At 41.0% G+C, this 23,335-nt stretch overlaps 1 protein-coding gene across 1 annotated transcript in view; it reads right to left on the minus strand.

Annotated features, from left to right (window-relative positions):
* Window positions 1-4,664: 4,664 nt before the first annotated feature.
* The window catches only part of LOC140195671 (magnesium transporter NIPA2-like), a 32,584-nt gene continuing 13,913 nt past the window's right edge, over window positions 4,665-23,335 (minus strand). Inside the window, exons 3-6 of the mRNA XM_072254390.1 lie at window positions 17,967-18,023; window positions 11,638-11,728; window positions 7,923-8,083; window positions 4,665-5,314 (exon numbers count right to left, since the gene is read on the minus strand). Coding sequence (XP_072110491.1) covers window positions 4,665-5,314; window positions 7,923-8,083; window positions 11,638-11,728; window positions 17,967-18,023 — 959 coding nt within the window. The remainder of the gene's footprint in view (window positions 5,315-7,922; window positions 8,084-11,637; window positions 11,729-17,966; window positions 18,024-23,335) is intronic.

The raw sequence follows: 23,335 nt of genomic DNA on the forward strand, positions 1-23,335 counted from the left end.
CCCCTCCTACAATAATTTCCAGGATGACTCACAGTATACTGTATGTCCTTCCCCTATTTGACAACCCCACCCATGCTCCAAAATGCACCATTTCACACTTAACAGGATTCCCCTGGAATCACATTAAAAGCCTCTTAGTGGCAAGAATTCAGACTCAACCCATATCCTGAGGCTAGGCAACTGATTAATATTCACAACACTCAAAATGCAGGAGGATGGATAGAGCTGTATGAGCACAGTGTGGTGATGTGGGGTAGGGAATAGTGGACCCAATGGTCCTCCAAATGTTCTCGATGCCCACGTTGAATGGAACTGGGACCTCAACCATATCAATCTAATGAACGACAGCCACTAACTTTGCTCAATCCTCTATCGCAAACAGTTGGGGACTCATTTGCTTAGCTTCATACAGAAGCAGAGAACCTGGATCATCATCTTTAAAAAGATAAAAATTTTTATGCCAGCAATCATCTGACTGTCCCATGGCGAATGGCCAACATTAACATCTCTCTGCCTCTCTGCCTTTCCAGAAATCTGCTGCTTGTGCACTAATCCAAACTGGCCTGAGAACTTATGATTAATGCCAATAGTCTGATATTTTCCCTACTATAGAGTTTTGATGTTTGTGATTTTCTGGAAATAAAAAATGTCATGGAAAACTAAACACAAAATCACTGCTTGCTGCCCCACTGAACTTAGCTCATCATACCTTAACTCTACCCTGTCTTCCCTTGTTCAGTCTCTTCCCACCCACCTCCGGAACATCTCACATGCCCTCCACCATTTTGACAACATCCAATTCCCTGACCACCCCCCCCCCCACCGCCACTGACATCTTCAATCATAATGTCCAGTCTTGAACATCGTAATGTCCAGTCCACGGGCACCCTCATGGGTCCCAAATATGCCTGCCTTTTTATTGGTGATGTGTACAGTCCTTGGTCCAAACCTTCAGTACCACTCCTCAACTCTTCCTCTGTTACATCAATTACTGCATTCATGCTGTTTCATGCACCCATGTGGAACTCATCAATTTTATTAGTTTTGCTACTGAATTTCAGTCTGCAATAGCAATTGAGCTCCCAATTGTATGCAATTTCATTTCTCTGCCCAAATTTCTAACCGATCTTCAGTATATCCTGATATATCCTATAGCAACCTTCCTGACCACCTACAGCTCCAATGTCCTATAAATTGTTTGTGATAAAACCACGTACACCAATAATATAAAGCATAAATTTCAAAACTTCATTCCACGGAGAGCAAAACTCCATATTTGTTATGTATCTCACATAGCCTATTAACATAGTATATTAACAGATTGCAGTTAACATCAATAAATTTATCTGCATCTAATTAGAGAAGTCTTCAAATTAATTTTTAAATGAAATGCATAACAATTTTGCTTTCAGTCAATATAAATCATGAACCTCTGATTTAGAGCCCCTTATGGCTCAGGGATAATCAAAAAAACTTGAATATTTATATTAAGACATTCACAATTTAGATAATAGGGCATATATAGATTACACAAAATAAAGATAATTTCCATTGTTATTTTGTTTCAGGTGAGTAAATTAGGGGAATCGTTGATAAAAATGATACAATCTTGATGCTCAGTTATACTGTACATTTATCGTCTAACTGACACTTTGCTGTTTCAAAGTAACTGCAACCATTCTGCCAAAGGTTTACTGTAACCAAACTACGAATGTATCGCAGCCCAACCTTTGAAACACCACATGCATATTTTAAGAAAAGTACATTTGAAGAAAATTGTAAGATAATTTTTTTTTCCTATTTCTAAAACCTGAAGCTACTTTTGTTCATTTTTGCTGAGGGAAATGGAAAATATTTAAAGTACCAAACATTTACAGTCAGTTACATCATCACAACAGCTTGAGAACCATCCTTAAGGCTTATACCAAGATATGAAAGACAAGTCTGTATTTCTTGGGACAGCAGGTAAATGCCCCAACACATTCCACATTCAGAAGATGATGTGAACATGTGTTGCAAAATGAACTGCACCCATTGGCATAACCATTGAGAGTGTCATCTCCATTCCAAATGACTAGACATAAATAAACAAGACAGACTAGAAATGTTATTTCACATTGTTTTATGATATTCACTCAAATAGTTCCTGCATGTCCTGAGTAAGTGCAGTGTCTCACCTGCCAACTGTTCATCAAGTTTGATGTTGAAATATCAGCAACCCGGCTTGGAACACCCAGAATCAGATATATTATCACCAGCATGTGTCGTGAAATTTGATAACTTAGCAGTAGCAGTACAATGCAATACATGATAATACAGAAAAAATAGTAAATCAATTAAAGTATTATTTATATATACATAAAGATTAAAGTGGTACAAAAATGGAATTAATATATACTTTAAAAAAGTGAGGGTGTGTTCAGTGGTTCAATGCCCATTTAGGAATTGTATGGGAGAGGGGATGAAGCTGTTCCTGAATTGCTAAGTGTGTGCCTTCAGGCTTCTGTATCTCCTTCCTGACAGTAACAATGAGAAGAGGGTATGCCCTGGGTGACAGGGGTGGTCCTTAATAATATGTTGTCTTTCCGAAACACCGCTCCTTGAAGATGTCTTGGATACTATGGAGGCTAGTACCCAAGATAGAGCCGATTAACTTTACAACTTTCTGTAGCTTCTTTCGGTCCTGTGCAGTAACAAACCACCCCCACCCCCCATACCAGACAATGATGCAGTCTGTCAGAATGCTCTCCATGGTATATCTATAGAAGTTTTTGAATGTTTTAGTTGACAAACCAAATCTCTTCAAACTCCTAATGAAATATAGCTGCTGTCTTGCCTTCTTTGTAGTTGCATCGATGTGCTGGGACCAGGTTAGATACTCAGATTTTGACACCCAGGAACTTGAAACTGCTCACTCTCTCCACTTCTGAACCCTCTTTGAGGATTGGCTTCTGTTCCCTTGACTTACCCTTCCCAAAGTCCACAATCAGCTCTTTTGTTTTAGTGATATTGAGTGCCAGGTTGTTGCTGCGACGTTCCTCAACTAGCTGGTATATCTCACTCCTGTACACCCTCTCATCTCCATCAGAGATTCTACCAACAATGATTGTATCATCAGCAAATTTACAGATGGTATTTGAGCTATGCCTAGCCACACAGTAATGGGTATAGAGAGAGTAGAGCAGTGGGCTAAGCACACACCCCTGAGGTGCGCCAGTGTTGATTGTCAGCGAGGAGATATTATTACCAATCCGTACAGATTGTGGTCTTCCATTTAGGAAGTCACAGATCCAGTTGGAGAGGGAGGTACAGAGGTTTAGGTTCTGTAGTTTATCGATCAAGGCTGTAGGAATGATGGTGCTAAAAACTGAACTATAGCCAATGAACAGCATCCTGACAGGTGTTTGTATTGTTCAGGTGATCCAAGAGCCATTGAGATTGTGCCTGCCGTTGACCTTTTGTGGCGAAAGGCAAACTGCAATGGGTCCGGGTCCTTGCTGAGGCAGAGGTCCTAGCCATGACCAACCTCTCAAAGCATTTCATCACTGTAGATATGAGTGTTACTGGGCAATAGTCATTAAGGTAGCTCACACTACTCTTCTTAGACACTGGTATAATTAAAGACTTGTTTACATTCTGAAAGTATTCTACATTCTTGCATTGTACCTATGTAATATTTAGATGCACTTTTAAATAAAACTACATTTATAATGATTATTTTCTTCACAAATTTGTTTATAAAACAGCAAATGTTTATCCGATTGTTCATCTATGGAAACAACCTTTCACCTACTGATAAAGTCAACAGAATGTTGAAATCAGCTCACATTTAAAATTGAAAAACAGTTTAATAGTACTGATCAAAAATTAGAAAAATGTAAATCAGCTAGTTGTCTCTCAAATATATGTCAACCTTTACTTGTAAAAATAAAGCAACTTTGTGCAGTGATGCTCAAATACATTCACTCTCAATAGTAAATATTCAGCAAGGGCTAATTCTGCAAATTTCTAATGTTTTCAAACTTCACCAAATTACATATTTCATAATATACTGTTAAAAAGTGTTTGAATATTTTAAAAAAACAATTTACATACTGCACAATTATCTCCCAGACTTATATCCCAGATCTTATTTTTCTCTCTGTTCCTATGAAGAGGCCCATTTCAACTGTGCACAGCATCAATTGCTAGAAATCACATTATTTGAAAAATGAATCTGTTGCTAAAATCCACTTCTATAAAACAAATGATTCTCATCTAAATTGCAGTGTACTTTGTACACGTTAAAGCTTATCTGTTAAAATTAGCTGTGGCAATACATGTGCTAGTTAATAGTTTCAGTGACGTTTTCAGGCTGAAATTCAATCTCCCGTGGAATGAACTGAAGTGGAGCAAACAGTACTGAGGTAATCATATAGCATACATAATATCACTGACTAAAAGGGAATTGCTAAGTGGTGATCACTTAGCACCTTTTTTCTTATTTGCATAACACTGTCTAAACCAAGTGCGAAAGTAAATCTGGAAAAAAAGTATAAATTACGTAAACACAATGCAAATCAAGAAATGTTCATATGTACAGCAGTCCCAAGATCCTGCAATTCACTGATTGCACAGATTTGAAAATAATGAAGATAATTTCTTCCAATGCTCTATTTTACTAATCATCTATTTAAGTTAGGATATTCTTGTAAATGAATATTACTTCTATTAAATATATTTACTTCATCTTCATAGCTGAGAGTTGGGCTTTCCATATTCTCCAGTAATTTTTGATAGTCGACATGTTCAAGTGCATTTGCTTCCACTTTTTCAGTTTTCTTTGTGAGAGATGCTAACTGTTCCCAAGTGAATTGAATATCCTTAAAAGCATGAAGTAAAAAGATGCCCAAAATAATGATACAGAATCCACTGATAATTCCAATGACATCCTTGATATCTACATTGTTCCATTCTTTGAAAAGGATAACAGAGCACGTTATGACAGTGGTAGTGAAGAGTACATAATAAATTGGGGTCACTATAGAGGTGTTGAAGGTATCAAGAGCTTTATTTAAGTAGTTGATTTGAACGCTGATGGAAATGATCAAAGTCAGAAGCAGAGCCCAGCTCAATGGTTTGCTGATTACCGTCTTGTTTTCAAACAGCTCCTTTATAACAATGCCTAGTCCCTTCACTGAAGATACTGAAAAGGCACCGATCAGTGAGCAAATTAAGATATAGACAAGAATATTTGTTGGTCCCACTTTGGGGGCAATAAAGAAAATCAGCACCCCAGACACTAGGATTATCATGATGGCAAATATGATGAATCCTGAAAGAAAAAGCAAAATACAAATGGTAAAGATTTAATGAACAAATAAATTTGCACTGATTTGTCTCAGAGTCGGAGGTTTCTGTGTGCCTTGGCCTGAGTGCCTGTGGTTACCCACATATTTAACTCAAAGTATTTTATTTTCAACAATGTATCCCACACTGGCCAATATCCATTTTCAAGTGTGCAGTAGCAGGAGTCCTATAAGATGGTGTGTTTTATATTTCATATAAAGCACACGGCTGCCACTACCATCTCTTTGTAAAAGGCCAACACAGGATAGCTTTATTTTGCAGGAAACTTGTAAAAACTGCAGAATAACAGCTGAAATTAAATCTCAGTTTGAACTGGCTCTCAATTTGAGTATCAGAAATTATTAATGATTAAAACACACACTATTACCACTAATAAGATGCTCAACATTACAGCTTGATCCAGACGTCCACTGTAATTCCACCAACAGACAGATAAACCCTGCCAACACTTCTGACATTCTGAAGGGAACTTGCCCCTCCACAATGCCTGGCTCACTCTTTCATCTCCACTGACACATACTGCCCTTTCTGTGTTACCTTTCCAAACAACTCCAGGAGATCTTTTTACTCTTCCCTTCCCACCCATCCACAGATCCAAGCATTTCATTCAAGTGAACTGATTGGCTTGTGCTTCTCCCAATTTAGTGCTTTGCATTTGGTGCTAACTATGTGATCTCTTCTTCATTGAACAAAAAAACAAATGCAGATTGGGCTACTGCCTTGTAGGTCATCTCCATTCATTCTGCAACTGTAACCCCGAGTTTCCACCTGCTGAACACCATACTCCGTAAACACAAGAGATTCTGTGGATGCTGGAAATCCAGAGTAACACACACAAAATGCTTGGGGCAGGGGGGGTGAAATCAGCAGATCAGGCCATATCTGTGGAGAGGAATAAAGAGCTGATGTTTTGGGATCATCAGTCCTGTTGAAGCATCTCGGCCCGAAATGCTTTGACTGCTTTGCTCCACCTCACTTTCACAATAATTTCACTGTATTTAGCCTTTTACATTGTCCTAACAATGACCAAAACAAACATGAACATCTCAGCTTCCAATTAAGCATGTTGTAACTATCAGGACTCCAATTTATTGCTTTCAGACCAACAATCTTTGTCTTAAATGAAAGGTTATCAGATTCCATAGAAGCCACCTGAGCTGCTGCCTATTTTCAGTAATCTACTTCAAATTTCCAACAGCAGCAATGTTAACACAGGCACACTTCAAGGATGCGTGCTTAGCTGACTGCTCTCCTCTCTCTCTACACTTATGACACACTGCTGTCGGCAGAATCTTAGATGTCCACATGGGGGCATATAGGAGTGAGAGACATCAGCTGGCCGAGGGGTGTCACAACAAGAATCTAGTACTCCACATCAGCAAGACCAAGGAATTGACTGCAGATTTCATAAAGGAGAAATTGAGAGAACACATATTGTAGCTATCCTCATTGAGAGGATTGCAGTAGAAAGGGTGAGCAGCTTTGGGTTCCTGGACCCATCATCTTGCAGCAGTCACAAAGGTGGCTTTACTGTGGAGATTTGGCATGTCACCAAAGATCATGCGAATGTCTACCGATGTGTGGTGGAGAACATTATCTGCAATGCCACCAGGTATGGAGCTCCAATACACAGGATGACAAGGGCCATTTTCATCAAGGACACAATGGAGGATATCTTCAAAAGCTGATGACCCAAGTAAAGCAGCAACCATCATTAACGACCCTCACCATTTGGGTCATTCTCATTTCTCATTACTACCATCAAGGTGGTGGCACAGGAGCCTGAAGACACACTTCAAATATTTTAAGAACTGCTTCTTCCTGCCTGCCATCAGATTCTGAATTATCCATGAACATCACCTTTTTATTCATTGTTTGCATTTGCACTATTTATTTTTTTAAATGATAGCAATTTTTACATCTTGCACTATACTACTGCCATAAAACAAATTTCACAACATATATAGGTGACAATAAATCTGATACCTGATTCTAATTCTGTCTCTCTCAGCCAGCACCATCACCACTTCTAGTATTATAAAGTGTCTCGGTCCAAAACATTCACCATTTATTCTTCTCCATAGATCCTGCCTGGCCTGCTGAGTTCCTCCAGCATTTAGTGTGTGTTTCCTGTATTATTCACTTTTTCTTAATTCATCCAATCCAAGCTATTTCCTTTGTTCTCTTCACCATTACTCTTTCTCTAACTTAAAATACATTTGAATTCTAACGTTTTCTCATTCTGATGAATTGTCACTGACTTGAAACATTAATTTAATTGCTCTGTCCACAGATTTGACCTGACATACCAAGTATTTCCCACATTTATCAGTTTTTTAAATTGCTAATTGAAAAGCTCTTTTATAACCAATAGTTCACTTGCTTCTATTATAGTTGGGTGTAAAATTAAATAAAACCACAGCAAAATAACCTATTAGACTGAACCAGATTTTTGCAGCACCCACTATGAAGAAAAAAGCTTGAAATATCTAGAAATCATTCAATATTCTGGATTTTCCAAAATGGTTAGTCTGCAAAAATATTTTGATAAAATGAACCTGAATATACTGTACCTGTGTCTTTTAGCTTCCCATGCATTTCGTCCAAAGAGTGGATTCCTTCTTCTGTTGGAGCGTGTATCACTATTACAGTTGATCCTACAATGCAGAGGAGGCATCCTAACTTGCCGTGGATATTCAATCCCTCGTGTAAGACATAAGATGAAAGCACAGCACTGTTTGGGAAATAAAACATAGCAGAATGCTGCAGTGACAAGTATGCACACATAGGAAGATATGTTTTCTATAATGTTTCATGTGTTTTTAATCAATATGTGCCAAGGTAACTGAGGTGTTTCCATTTTGACCTTAACATACAGCTCCCAAGGGTATTGATTCTTAAATGTGATCCGCTAATGTGCTTCAACTATTCAAATATAACATTCCTATGCACTTCATGCAAAATTCTTGATAGTTTCCCACCAATGCTTCAGCTTGGGAAGGTTTTTTAAACTTCAGGTTTTCCCCATCGATAATAAGTCGATGATTTACCCTCCTTAGAAGTTCTTTCTTCAATATGTTGCACCCCTAGCTGATAGTGACAATTCAAACCACAGATTCTTTGGAGGGCAACATGTAAGGTTATGGGATACCGGCATTACACTGACAATGATAGTTTCGCTCATGAATCTTAACTAGACATAGGAGAGATAATGTGCTTACTTACACACATCCTGTTACAAAACTCAATTGCTTTCCTCTTGTCCTCTCCGAAAGAACAACCTGCATCTAGAACGCCACACTGCTTTTCACTGACTTCTAATTTGGCAGTGACAGTTGTAATCTGAACCATGTTTGTGTCCCTAGGTAAAGCCTCAATAACATTATTGAACAGTTAGTCCCTCCAGGAAACCTTGCACCATGTTGGTTTCACATACGAGTTCCTGTGACTGTCCTCATGGCTGCTGATGACACCAATGGTAAAAGGCGCAACACTATCAAAAATACATTCTGCAGTTTAACAGGCAACCCTGAAATCCAAATACTCTTTATCATTAATGAAAGTGGGAATTAAAATGTCCTCATTGTAGCCTACTGTTACACATTTTAGATACATAGCATATGGTTTCATATTTTATAATTTTCTACTGTATACTATTCTCCAGTATTAAACCCCAAAATATTATTTTGATACATTTTAAACGAGGCTTGATTTCAGATTTGTTTCTAAGTTTATAATAGCTGCTCCTATTGATAAAATTAATCTGTTCTTAATTTTATGAGAGTTGGTAGACCTATATTTTGCCCAAAACATGCAAAATTAAAAAAATGTTTCTGTGCATTTTGCCATTAAATCTATGGGTTTAAATTCCTAAATGGTATTACAGCAAAATTAATCCTACAAACAAAAACAGGGCCAACTAAGTGGCAATGCTAAGCAGAAAGAAAACACATGTTCTCACCCAGAAAACTACACTTATTGGTCAAGATGTGCTTTTCCTCTCTTTTCAGCAGTTGACCTTGTTTTTGCTTATATGATCAATTGTGTTTTAATGCCCTTTACTTGACATATGGGTTTAAAATATTTAAAGATAGATAGATCTAGCTATCTATTTTTAGATATTTTAAACCCATAGGTCAAGTAAGAGTGCACACAAAATGATCTGGATAAAAAGTGTTGATAACTTCTATAAAATATTGAATAGATTATTAATATCAGCAGCTATTGAAAACTTTAAAGCAAATCTGAAATCAAATCACATTAAAAAACATCAAATTATGAACAATGCTATAGAATAGCATTCCATGAATTAAGACATGATAAAACATTACAGAACTTGCATCTGCTTTTAAGATGAACAGGGAAGCAGATTTTGTACGCATGTTTCAAGAATGTCTTTCAAATTTATCTATCTCTGCCTTGTAAATAACTGAAATTGTCTGGATCAGTGGCTCTTTGGGGGTAACACCACAAACCCAAGTTACAGAATGACCTAGAGACCTTGTTGCTTCCCTAGGTCTCACTCAGTCTGTGTGTCCCTGCCACTCAAAAGTTGAGCTGCCCAAAAATCTTCTGGGAGTGCATGGTCTCCAGCTGATATAAAGGCAATAGAATTGCTCATTCTCAGCAGCTTTGTGAGGAACCAGTGGAGGGGTGGTCTGTTATCACTACCTTGGTAACTCTGCCCATCCAACCACTTCTGGTCCGAGAGGGAAATGGTGGTGGTTATGTCAGGAGCTCCACTTGGCAGAATGGGTGATATGGAATTTACTTCAGCTTCTTTGTGAAGGGAGGGGCAACCAGTTGATGGGTGCTTATGGAAGGCTGTCATGGAGGAAAAGCTTCACATCTCCAAAGAAACCCAATAATTTCTGAAGCAGCATCTAATAGATTTTCTATGAATCACCAGTCAATTTACAGAATGTAGTTTTCTACTGATTAGGACTTGTAAGATATTATTTAATGATCCATAATTTAAGTTCTTTATTGGCAAGCGATTGAGCATACTGGAAACAAAGTATGTTGAGCAGGGCAAAAAACAGATCAGCCATGATTTAATGGAATGGAAATAATTTAAGGAATTGAATGCCTTACTCCTTTTCTTAATCTTCCTTTTCCATGAGCATCTTGACACTGGCAGCTTATTTCACTGCCCAATACATAACTACACATCAGATACCAGCAGAGCTAGGGCAATAATCAGAGTGGTTCCATTTTCTCTTGAAAGCTCACTGTAGAAATTAACTATGTTCTGCATCAAATCATCTTTAATGAGCAGAACAGACTATGCTGATTTTTTTTTACCTTGCAGCTTTTTAAAATTACGAGGGGTGATTGATAAGTTTGTGGCCTAAGGTAGAAGGAGTCTATTTTAGAAAACATAGCACATTTATCTTTCAACATAGTCCCCTCCTACATATACACACTTAGTCCAGCGGTCATAGAACATACGGATCCCTTCTTTGTAGAAGTCGGCGTCTTGGACCTCCAGGACGTGGTCCACAACAGGGGTGATTGATAAGTTCATGGCCTACGGTAGAAGGCGATTAGTTATACAGCTCCCGTTAGATACACATGCAATTCAACTCTTTGAGTGATTACGTGGAAAATTTGAAGTTAATAACTCATCTACTTCTACCTTAGGCCACAAACTTATCAATCACCCCTGCCGTGGACCACTTCTACAAATAAGGGATCTGTATGCTCCACAACCGCTGGACAAAGTGCGTAAATGTAGGAGGGGACTATGTTGAAAAATAAATGTTCTAGGTTTTGTAAAATTGACTCCATCTACCTTAGGCCACGAACTTATCAATCACCCCTCGTATAAGCCTGGCTTCTGAAGGTGATACTTTGCGCCAGGACATGGTTGCTCAACCATTATCTACCACTGGCACCTTACCAAAATAGCCTCTCTCCTCCAAGTTAAGAACTCTCAAATGTTGGCATGCTTTTGAAAATAAACAAATCCAATTCTGGCCAAACACACACCTACAGAGTAATACACATAAAAGTTGCTGGTGAACGCAGCAGGCCAGGCAGCATCTCTAGGAAGAGGTACAGTCGACGTTTCGGGCCGAGACCCTTTGTTAGTCCTGACGAAAGGTCTCGGCCCAAAACATCAACTGTACCTCTTCCTAGAGATGCTGCCTGGCCTGCTGCGTTCACCAGCAACTTTTATGTGTGTTGCTTGAAATTCCAGCATCTGCAGATTTCCTCGTACCTACAGAGTAATGTTTTATTTTAAAAGTGACTATCTATTTTAATCTCTGGATTAATATATCATACCTTATCAGCACACTTAGTGCACCTAATGGTGTAACCACGGTGGCAGGTGCAAACATATAGGCAGCAAAGTTTGCGGCTTCTCCAGCACCCACTACAAATTAAAATAGAAACAGTGAGCTTAAAAAAAGGTGCAAGTAATCATCTACCACAGTCTTCAAAGAGTTTCAGAATTCATTTTTCTATCATATCTGAATTAGTCTCCACTTTATAGAATGTTCATAAAATACAGACAATAACATCGGTAAGATACACGATTCCCTAAAGTTATGCTAGAAAATAGTGTACTATACGCTGCACGTAATTATTTGGCCAGTGTTGAACAACATGAGGAAAAGACCAATGCAAAGAAGACTTTTTAACATCTTCACTGCTATGGAAGTTCAAAATCCTGATGAATTTTGATAAGAGTAAATGAGAAGCAGTTTCTCATAGCAGAAGCTCAGGAACCAGACATTACAGTTTGAAATGTAGTTCCAAAAAGCCAGAAGACGACAACATTTCCCTTGGGTATTAAAGCTATGATCAAGAATGCCTGCCTGCTAAAGTGGTGGAAACAGATTCAAGGTTAATTTTTTGAGAGAGAAAAAAGGGGTTAATAGAGAAAGAACAAGCAAGTTGAAACAAGCATTTTTCTCCGCGGTTGATCGGGACAGGACTGCGCAAGCGCGTGTAAGTCAGTCCGTGAGGCAGCGGGAGGTTTTAAAAGAGGGCAGTTTGACGGAGCGGGCAATGGAGTAGTGGGAGACAGAGTAGGAAGGCTTTGTCTTGAGAGGCTTCAGCGAGCAGAGGCTGAGGACGAGCTTCACTCCAAGTCAGGTAAGGCCGGGTAAGTTCCTTTAAAAGGAGAACAGTCTGCAGCGGTATTTTATTTGAAGCAAGGAAGGCGGCGAGGCTGTAGCATATTGGGTAGGTCATGACAGCTGAGGTCGGCCCCATATTTTGTTCATCCTACAGCATGTGGGAAATCAGGGATGCTTCCAGTGTCCCTGACGACTATGTGTGCAGGAAATGTGTCCAGCTGCAGCTCCTGGCAGACCCCATTGAGCAGTTGGAGCTGCGACTGGATTCATACTGGAGCATCCGCGATGCTGAGAAAGAGAGTGAATACCATGTTCAGTGAGTTGGCCACACCGCAGGTAAAGGCTACACAGGCAGAAAGGGAATGGGTGGCCACTAAACAGCGTACCAGTAGGCAGGTAGTGCAGGAGTCCCCTGAGGTCATCTCCCTCCTAAACAGATATACTGTTTTGGATACTGTTGGGGGAGATGTCTCATCAGGGGAAGGCAGCAGCAGCCGAGTTCATGGCACCATGGGTGGCTCTGCGGCACAGGAGGGAAGGAAAAGGAGTGGGAGAGCTATAGTGATAGGGGATTCGATTGTAAGGGGAATAGATAGGCGTTTCTGCGGCCGCAAACGAGACTCCAGGAGGGTATGTTGCCTCCCTGGTGCAAGGGTCAAGGATGTCTCTGAGTGGCTGCGGGACATTCTGGAGTGGGAGGGTGAACAGCCAGTGGTGGTGGTGCACATAGGTACCAACGATATAAGAAAAAAACGTGATGAGGTCCTACAAGGTGAATTTAGGGAGTTAGGAGATAAACTAAAAAGTAGGACCACAAAGGTAATAATCTCTGGATTACTACCAGTGCCACGTGCTAGTCACAGTAGAAAAAGGAGAATATATCAGATGAATATGTGCCTTGAAAAATGGTGCAAGGGGGAGGGATTCAAATTTCTGGGGCATTGGAATCAGTTCTGGAGCAGGTGGGACCGGTACAAACAGGACGGTTTACACCTGGGCTGGACTGGAACCAATGTCCTAGGGGGAGCATTTGCTACTGTTGTTCAGGAGGATTTAAACTAATGTGGCAGGGGGATGGTAATAAGTGCAGAGAGACAGAGGGGTGTAAGATGAGGGTAGAAGCAAAAAGTAGTAAGGTGAAAAGTAAGAGTGGCAGGCCGACAAATCCAGGGCAAAAATCAAAAAGGGCCACTTTTCAACATAATTGTATAAGGGCTAAGAGTGTTGTAAAAGTAAGCCTGAAGGCTTTGTGTGTCAATGCAAGGAGCATTTGTAACAAGGTGGATGAATTAAAAGTGCAGATTGTTATTAATGAATATGATGTAGTTGGGATCACAGAGACATAGCTCCAGGGTGACCAAGGATGGGAGCTCAACGTTCAGGGATATTCAATATTCAGGAGGGATAGACATGAAAGAAAAGGAGTTGGGATAGCATCGCTGGTTAGAGAGGAGATTAACGCAATAGAAAGGAAGGACATTAGCCGGGAGGATGTGGAATTGATATGGGTAGAGCTGCATAACACTAAGGGGCAGAAAACGCTGGTGGGAGTTGTGTACAGGCCACCTAACAGTAGTAGTGAGGTTGGGGATGGCATTAAACAGGAAATTAGAGATGCGTGCAATAAAGGAACAGCAATTATAAGGGGTGACTTCAATCTACATATAGATTGGGTGATCCAAATTGGTAAGGGTGCTGAGGAAGAGGATTTCTTGGAATGCATGCGGGATGGTTTTCTGAACCAACATGTCGAGGAACCAGCTAGAGGGCAGGCCATTCTATACTGGGTGTTGAGCAATGAGGAAGGGTTAATTAGCAATCTTGTCGTGAGAGGCCCCTTGGGTAAGAGTGACCATAATATGGTGGAATTCTTCATTAAGATGGAGAGTGACATAGTTAATTCAGAAACAAAGGTTCTGAACTTAAAGAAGGGTAACTTTGAAGGTATGAGACATGAATTAGCTAAGATAGACTGGCAAATGACACTTAAAGGGTTGACGGTGGTTATGCAATGGCAAGCATTTAAAGGTTGCATGGATGAACTACAGCAATTGCTCATCCCAGTTTGGCAAAAGAATAAACCAGGGAAGGTAGTGCACCCATGGCTGACAAGGGAAATTAGGGATAGTATCAATTCCAAAGAAGAAACATACAAATTAGCCGGAAGAATCGGCTCACCTGAGGACTGGGAGAAAATCAGAGTCCAGCAGAGGAGGGCAAAGGGCTTAATTAGGAAAGGGAAAAAAGATTATGAGAGAAAACTGGTAGGGAACATAAAAACTGACTGTAAAAGCTTTTACAGATATGTGAAAAGAAAAAGATTGGTTAAGGCAAATGTAGGTCCCTTACAGGCAGAAACAGGTGAATTGATCATGGGGAACAAGAACATGGCAGACCAATTGAATAACTACTTTGGTTCTGTCTTCACTAAGGAGGACATAAATAATCTTCCGGAAATAGTAGGGGACCGTGGGTCTAGTGAGATGGAGGAACTGAGGGAAATACATGTTAGTAGAGAAGTGGTGTTAGGTAAATTGAAGGGATTAAAGGCAGATAAGTCCCCAGGGACAGATGGTCTGCATCCCAGAGTGCTTAATGAAGTAGCCCAAGAAATAGTGGATGCATTAGTGATAATTTTTCAAAGCTCTTTAGATTCTGAACTAGTTCCTGAGGATTGGAGGGTGGCTAATGTAACCCTGCTTTTTAAAAAAGGAGAGAGAGAGAAACCGGGGAATTACAGACCGGTTAGCCTAACACCGGTGGTGGGGAAACTGCTAGAGTCAGTTATCAAAGATGTGATAACAGCACATTTGGAAAGCAGTGAAATCATCGGACAAAGTCAGCATGGATTTGTGAAAGGAAAATCATGTCTGACAAATCTCATGGAATTTTTTGAGGATGTAACTAGTAGAGTGGATAGGGGAGAACCAGTGGATGTGGTATACTTGGATTTTCAAAAGGCTTTTGACAAGGTCCCACACAGGACATTAGTGTGCAAACTTAAAACACATGGTATTGGGGGCATGGTATTGATGTGGATAGAGAATTGGTTGACAGAAAGGAAGCAAAGAGTGGGAATAAAAGGGACCTTTTCAGAATGGCAGACAGTGACTAGTGGGGTACCGCAAGGCTCAGTGCTGGGACCCCAGTTGTTTACAATATATATTAATGACTTAGACGAGGGAATTAAATGCAGCATCTCCAAGTTTGCGGATGACACGAAGCTGGGCGGCAGTGTTAGCTGTGAGGAGGATGCTAAGAGGATGCAGGGTGACTTGGATAGGTTAGGTGAGTGGGTAAGTTCATGGCAGATGCAATTTAATGTGGATAAATGTGAGGGTTATCCATTTTGGTGGCAAGAACAGGAAAACAGATTATTATCTGAATGGTGGCCGATTAGGAAAAGGGGAGGTGCAACGAGACCTGGGTGTCATTATACACCAGTCATTGAAAGTGGGCATGCAGGTACAGTAGGCGGTCAAAAAGACGAATGGTATGCTGGCATTCATAGCAAGAGGATTCGAGTACAGGAGCAGGGAGGTACTACTGCAGTTGTACAAGGCCTTGGTGAGACCACACCTGGCCTGGAGTATTGTGTGCAGTTTTGGTCCCCTAATCTGAGGAAAGACAAGACATTCTTGCCATAGAGGGAGTACAAAGAAGGTTCACCAGGTTGATTCCTGGGATGGCAGGACTTTCATATGATGAAAGACTGGATCGACTAGGCTTATACTGGCTGGAATTTAGAAGATTGAGGGAGGATCTTATTGAAACGTGTAACATCCTAAAAGGATTGGACAGGCTAGATGCAGGAAGATTGTTCCCGATGTTGGGGAAGTCCAAAACGAGGGGTCACAGTTTGCGGATAAAGGGGAAGTCTTTTTGGACCGAGATGAGGAAAAACTTCTTCACACAGAGAGTGGTAAATCTGTGGAATTCTCTGCCACAGGAAACAGTTGAGGCCAGTTCATTGGCCATATTTAAGAGGGAGTTAGATATGGCCCTTGTGGCTAAAGGGATCAGGGAGTATGGAGAGAAGGCTGGTGCAGGGTTCTGAGTTGGATGATCAGCCATGATCATACTGAATGGCGGTGCAGGCTCGAAGGGCTGAATGGCCTACTCCTGCACCTATTTTCTATGTTTCTATGAAACTCAATGGGTAATGCCAAAATAAAATCCATTCTTTTGTCTTGCTCTCTTAATAAATTTTGAGCTAATTTATCACTGAAGCAGTTCTTGAATAATAATAATATTCTTTGAAGATCCAATACTTGGCTTAAATATTATTCCCAAAGAATCAATTTTTTATTATTTAGGCACATTTCCTGAAACACTTTTAATATTTGTTACAGATATAGAAACCTTATGACCCAAGAACCACTCCTACCCTCCCCAAGATTTGGTGAATCCTATATACCCCAACTCAGTACAATAACTTTCAGGATTACAGTGGTGGTCAGTTTACTGCCAGGTAACAAATGCTACAATCAACATAATTTATTTTTTCTGTAACTCCACAAGGATGCATATTTCAATGTAACTTGACCCTCCTCCGTTACGAAAATCGCCTGGTATAAACACCATTGAGGCACAGAGATAGGAATGGAGGGAGTTTGGGCAGTAATTAGGAATAAGGGAATAGCTAGAACAAGATACCTGCTCATCCACAAGGTAAATATTTTGAACTGAACTAGACATTAGTATTAATGCTTCCAACATATAATGCTGCTGAAGTAATCAGGTCTTAAAGATCAGATTCCAGACCCATTAAAACTGATGTAATAGCCTTTGGTTGCTTTGGCACACTCAAATAACACCAAGGGAAAAACTTGGGGCATCAACTGATCTCTTTGCTATCCCATCATAGCAGTGCTAATCCACAGCAATGCAACAATCAAGACTCTAGCTATGACTAAGATGGTGGCTTAGCTATACCTTCAGTGAAAAAGATCTTTATTTTAGTTTTCAATTAATTGTTTGAATGCACATGTCATTATAGAATCAGCATTAATCAGCCAACATTAGAAGATGGTGCTAAACTACAAAGGAATGAGAAAAAGCAGGAATAGAATTATTCTGTTGAGAGTTAGCATTGATCTGATAGGCTTAATGGTCACCTTGCGTCATAGGCAAGTCCTAATTGAATACCTAATTGAAAAATAGAAACCTCAAACCTCAGCGGAAACCAAAGCAAAATAATACAGAATGTTGAAAATCCAAAATTGAAACTGCTGCAAATAACAATCTACCCCAGAGTGTTTCGAGCATTTTCCATGTTTATGCTTGAGCTAATATCAAGACAGATGATTTCCATTTGTTCGTGAAGCATCCTTTTTGCCTGGACCCTAACAAACCTATTCTGAGATCATAATTAACTTTACAAAAGTGAGATAGATATCTATAGTGACCTGAAATCTTGAATACATACAAACCCAGCTTGACTAATTTATTTATACACGACATTAAGTAGTAGCACCAGTTAAACAAGTACGCACACACACACACACACACACACACACAGCAACTTACTAGAGAGAAGTCCTCCCCACCATAGCCATTCCTTCAAATAGGCATATCCTCCTTGACCTGCAAGGTTATCACAGAAGAATTAATATAATGGATTGTATTTCCAGATCGTTCAAGTGCAGGTTAAAAACTGTCAACATTTTACACCCTATTCATTGGCAATAGTGGTTAAAAATCATTATCTAGAACTTTATTATCTTAGACATAAAATTACTTAACTTTCCAACCACTCAAGAAAGGATATAGCTAATAAAAACACCTTTCTTTCCTCTCCGCACCCCCACATAATCATAATTTCAGACTTCGAAATATCCTACTAAAGAATGAAAACTTTCAGGAAGTATTTCTAGTGGCTTCAGGGAACAAATTTCACAACTGTTTTGCATTAAGGCATTTAATTGTCAATTCAAAATGTCTCAATGTTTTGAAACATCATAAAATTAATATGAATACAATTTCTACAAACTAAAACTAATATGCCAGGAAATGCTGGGTGTATGAACAATCAATGAATGTCATTTATCATAGTTAATTGAATAACAATTTCAGCGATGATAGTAGAGCCAGTTTATCTGCTAAAGTTAGACAGAGTGAAATTTGGATTAGAGAAACTTACCAATTTATTCAGTAACAGTAATGCTCAATCTCAACAGAATGAACATGAACAACAGGAATTCTGCAGATGCTGGAAATTCAAGCAACACACATCAAAGTTGCTGGTGAACGCAGCAGGCCAGGCAGCATCTGTAGGAAGAGGTGCAGTCGACGTTTCAGGCCGAGACCCTTCGTCAGGACTAACTGAAGGAAGAGTGAGCAAGGGATTTGAAAGTTGGAGGGGGATGGGGAGATCCAAAATGATAGGAGAAGACAGGAGGGGGAGGGATAGAGCCAAGAGCTGGACAGGTGATAGGCAAAAGGGGATACGAGAGGATCATGGGACAGGAGGTCTGGGAAGAAAGACAGGGGGGGGGGACCCAGAGGATGGGCAAGAGGTATATTCAGAGGGACAGAGGGAGAAAAAGGAGAGTGAGAGAAAGAATGTGTGCATAAAAATGAGTGACAGATCGGGTACGAGGGGGAGGTGGGGCCTTAGCGGAAGTTAGGGAAGTCGATGTTCATGCCATCAGGTTGGAGGCTACCCAGACGGAATATAAGGTGTTGTTCCTCCAACCTGAGTGTGGCTTCATCTTTACAGTAGAGGAGGCCGTGGATAGACATGTCAGAATGGGAACGGGATGTGGAATTAAAATGTGTGGCCACTGGGAGATCCTGCTTTCTCTGGCGGACAGAGCGTAGATGTTCAGCAAAGCGGTCTCCCAGTCTGCGAAAAGGGTCTCGCCAATATATAAAAGGCCACATCGGGAGCACCGGATGCAGTATATCACCCCAGTCGACTCACAGGTGAAGTGTTGCCTCACCTGGAAGGACTGTTTGGGGCCCTGAATGGTGGTAAGGGAGGAAGTGTAAGGGCATGTGTAGCACTTGTTCCGCTTACACGGATAAGTGCCAGGAAGGAGATCAGTGGGGAGGGATGGGGGGGACGAATGGACAAGGGAGTTGTGTAGGGAGCAATCCCTGCGGAATGCAGAGAGAGGTGGGGAGGGAAAGATGTGCTTAGTGGTGGGATCCCGTTGGAGGCGGCAGAAGTTACGGAGAATAATATGTTGGACCCGGAGGCTGGTGGGGTGGTAGGTGAGGACCAGGGGAACCCTATTCCTAGTGGGGTGGTGAGAGGATGGAGTAAGAGCAGATGTACGTGAAATGGGGGAGATGCGTTTAAGAGCAGAGTTGATAGTGGAGGAAGGGAAGCCCCTTTCTTTAAAAAAGGAAGACATCTCCCTCGTCCTAGAATGAAAAGCCTCATCCTGAGAGCAGATGCGGCGGAGACGGAGGAATTGCGAGAAGGGGATGGCGTTTTTGCAAGAGACAGGGTGAGAAGAGGAATAGTCCAGATAGCTGTGAGAGTCAGAATGAACATGATCTTTGAGTCTTGACTGAAAATGCTATCCAAAGCACAGACCTCATTTAAGACCCATCAGCAAGGCTGCTTGGATTTCACCGGTACTGGAAAATATGAGTGGGCCCAAGTGAAATGGGAATGGTACGTAGCAGCACAGCCACTTAATGCAGTTGCGGTACTAACTTTTTTTGACTGTGAGTACAGTAACCCAGATCAAAAAATGGATCACTTTCATCACACCTTGCCCTAGATACAAACAGCGGAGATAATCTTGAAATAAAGTCCCCCTGTTACGCCCATACAGCAGCTTATGAAACTTAAAGTTTAAATATTGTTCCACTCATAGATAACCCGTAGCTGTAATTGCAATACCATTAAAATGCATTTTGTAGCTGGATTGTAAAGAATGGGCTCAATAATAATTAGTGTTCTGATATGAAACCAGAACATTGGTAAACATGGAAATGAATTCCTAATCTGATTACGAGCGATATGTACTCTACACTGTATTTCACTACTCATCAAACCATTTGTGAAGTAACAGGACCAAACCAACACTATAACAAGCTTATTTTTGCCATTGGAAAACAGTATGTGTATTTCTGTAGAGAGTCACTGGATCTCACAAAAAGCTGTACATTTTTTTCTTCTCAAAGCAAATAAATGACAAGTCATATGAAGAGAAAACTAATGTAATTTACAGCATTGGTCAAGGTGAATCTGTGCAATTCATTGCCATAGGTGGCCCTGGAGGCCAAGCAATTGGGCATATTTAAAGCAGAGATTATTAGTTTCTTGATTAGTAGAGGCATCAAAGGTTACAAGGGTAAGGCAGAAGAATGGGGTTGAAAGAGATAATAAATCAGCCATGATAGAATGGCAGAGCAGACTCAATGGATCAAATGATCTAATTCTAATCCCATGTTTTATGGTGACGCTGGGTGGGGTGGAATAGAAAACATTAGCTGGGGCACCAGTAGAGACTTTTGCATGCAGATAATGTCACAACATCATTAAATTTACACTTGAGCTAACAGTACAAGAAGACAGTGTAACACATACAAAATGCTGGAGGAACTGAGCAGGCCAGTCAACATTTCCTCTTTTCCATAGATGCTGCCTGGCCCGTTGAGCTCCTCCAGTATTTTGTGTGTGTGTTGCTTGGATTTCCAGCATCAGCAGATTTTCTCTTGTTTGTGATAAGAAAACAATGCTTTGGTTAAATATCTCATCTAGACCAGTTCAGCAATACTGTTGAGAAAAAAAAACTTCCATAGGAATGCATTCCCAGTTATAATATGGGAGTCAGTGGGGTTTAAAAGGGCTTGTGTTTTAGAAAATAGTGATAAGGACTTTTTTCTAGATACGTGATCTCTTCTTAATACAACCTCAAACCTTGAGCATCTGAACAATTGACAGGCATGTATTATCCATCAGCATAGAGGTTGCATACATAAAAAGTAAGAATAAAATGGGACCACAGCCAAAAAACAAGTCCAAGTTGCAGTTTATTGTCATCTGTGTGCATTCTTGTATGCAACCAAATTAAACAATGTTGCTCTGACCCACGGTGCACTCACAACGCACGTATCACATACAGCACATAAAACAAAATACTACCACAAGTAAGTTAATAAAATAAAATTCAAACCGCGTTGAAGTGCGCATCACAGGTAAACAGTTAACAGCTTGCTATCCTAGTAACAACACCTCAATGGTGGTAAAGTATTCATTCATCCAGATGCGCCTGTATCTCCTTCCTGACAGAAGTGGGTCAAAGAGATTGTGGGATATGTGGTAGGGATCCTCAACAATGTTTTGCATACAATACTCACAGAAAATGTTACCGGGGGGGGCGGGGGGGGGGTAGGGAACTCTGGTGATCCTCTCAGTGGGTTTTACTCTGTAAGGTCTTGTGGTCTGAATGCTCTGCAGCTTCCGTACAATGATGTGGCCAGACAAGACATTCTCAATGGTGCTCCTATAGAAAGTTGTTAGAAGAAGGGCGAGAAGCCTTGCATGCTTTTATCTCCTCAGAAAGTGTAGATGCTGTGGTGCCTTGACTAATGAGGAGATGTTGTGAGTGCAGGTTAGATTGTCTGTTACATGCACACCAAGGAACTTTGTGCTTTTCACTCTCTGCATGACAGAGCCATTGACATGTAATGGAGAGTGGTCGACCTGTGCCTTCCTGAAGTCCACAATCATCTCTTTTATCTTGCGCATGTTGCAACTCAGATTGGTGTTCTCACACCATTTGATAAGCCTTTCTACCTCCTTTCTGTGTGCCAACTCATCATTGCTGCTGATGCGCTGAACTTGATGATGTGGTTTGAGCTGGCTCTGGCAGTGCAGTCGCAAGTAAGCGGCGGTCACAAGTGCCAGAGATGCTGGAAATCTAGAGCAGTAGTCACAAAATGCTGGCAGAACTCAATGGGTCAGGCAGCATCTATGGAAATGAAAAAAAACAGCTAACATCTTGGGCCGAAACCCTTCACCAGGACTGGAAGGGAAGGGGAAAGATGCCAGAATATAAAGGTGGGTGGTGGGGGAGGGAGAGGCAGGAGGATAAGCAAAGCCAGGTGGATTGGGGGGGGGAAGAAGTAAGAAGCTGGGAGGTGATGGATGGCAAAGGCCAAGAGAAGAATGTACCTGATAGGAGAGGAGACTGGACTGTGGGAGGATAGGAAGGAGGAGGGGCACCTTGGGGAGGTAATAGGTGAGGAGAAAAAGTAAGAGGCAAGAATGGGGAATAGAAGAGGGAAGGAGGAGGGGAAATCAATATTCATGCCATCACTTTGGAGGCTTCCTAGAGGGAATTGTTCCTCCACCCTGCGAGAGGCCTCATCATGGCAGAAGAGGCAGCCATGGAGTGGCATGTTAGAACGGGAACAGGGATAAGAATTAAAATGGTTGGTCATCGGGAAAATCTAATGTTTGCAGATGGGGCAGAGATGCTCTACAAAGTGGTCTCCCTACTTACGCAGTCTCAAAGAAGTGGCAGCAACAGGAGAACTGGATGCAGTAGGCAACCCCAGCAGATTTGCAGGTGTAGTGCTGACTCACCTGGAAGGACTGTGAATGGGCAGGTGTGGCACAAACAGTAACAGACTGAGCGCACAGCCCCATGGGGCACCAGTGCTCGGTGTGGAGTTTGAGATGTTGCTGCCAACTCGGACCAACTGTGTCCTTCCGTCAAGAAGTCCAAGATCCAGTTACAGAGGGGGTGTTGAGTCCCAACGAGGATAGTTTACCCACCAGTCTCTGAGGAATTATTGTGTTAAATGCCGAGCTGAAATGATCCTGGTATCATTTTCTAGGTGGGACAGGATGGAGTGGAGAACAGAGGCTATGTCATCATCAGTGGGCCAGTTTGAGAGGTAGATGAACTGGAAAGGGTCCAATGTAGCTG

The sequence above is a fragment of the Mobula birostris genome, chromosome 3 (genome assembly GCF_030028105.1).
Source record: "Mobula birostris isolate sMobBir1 chromosome 3, sMobBir1.hap1, whole genome shotgun sequence".
Classification (NCBI taxonomy): Eukaryota; Metazoa; Chordata; class Chondrichthyes; order Myliobatiformes; family Myliobatidae; genus Mobula; species Mobula birostris.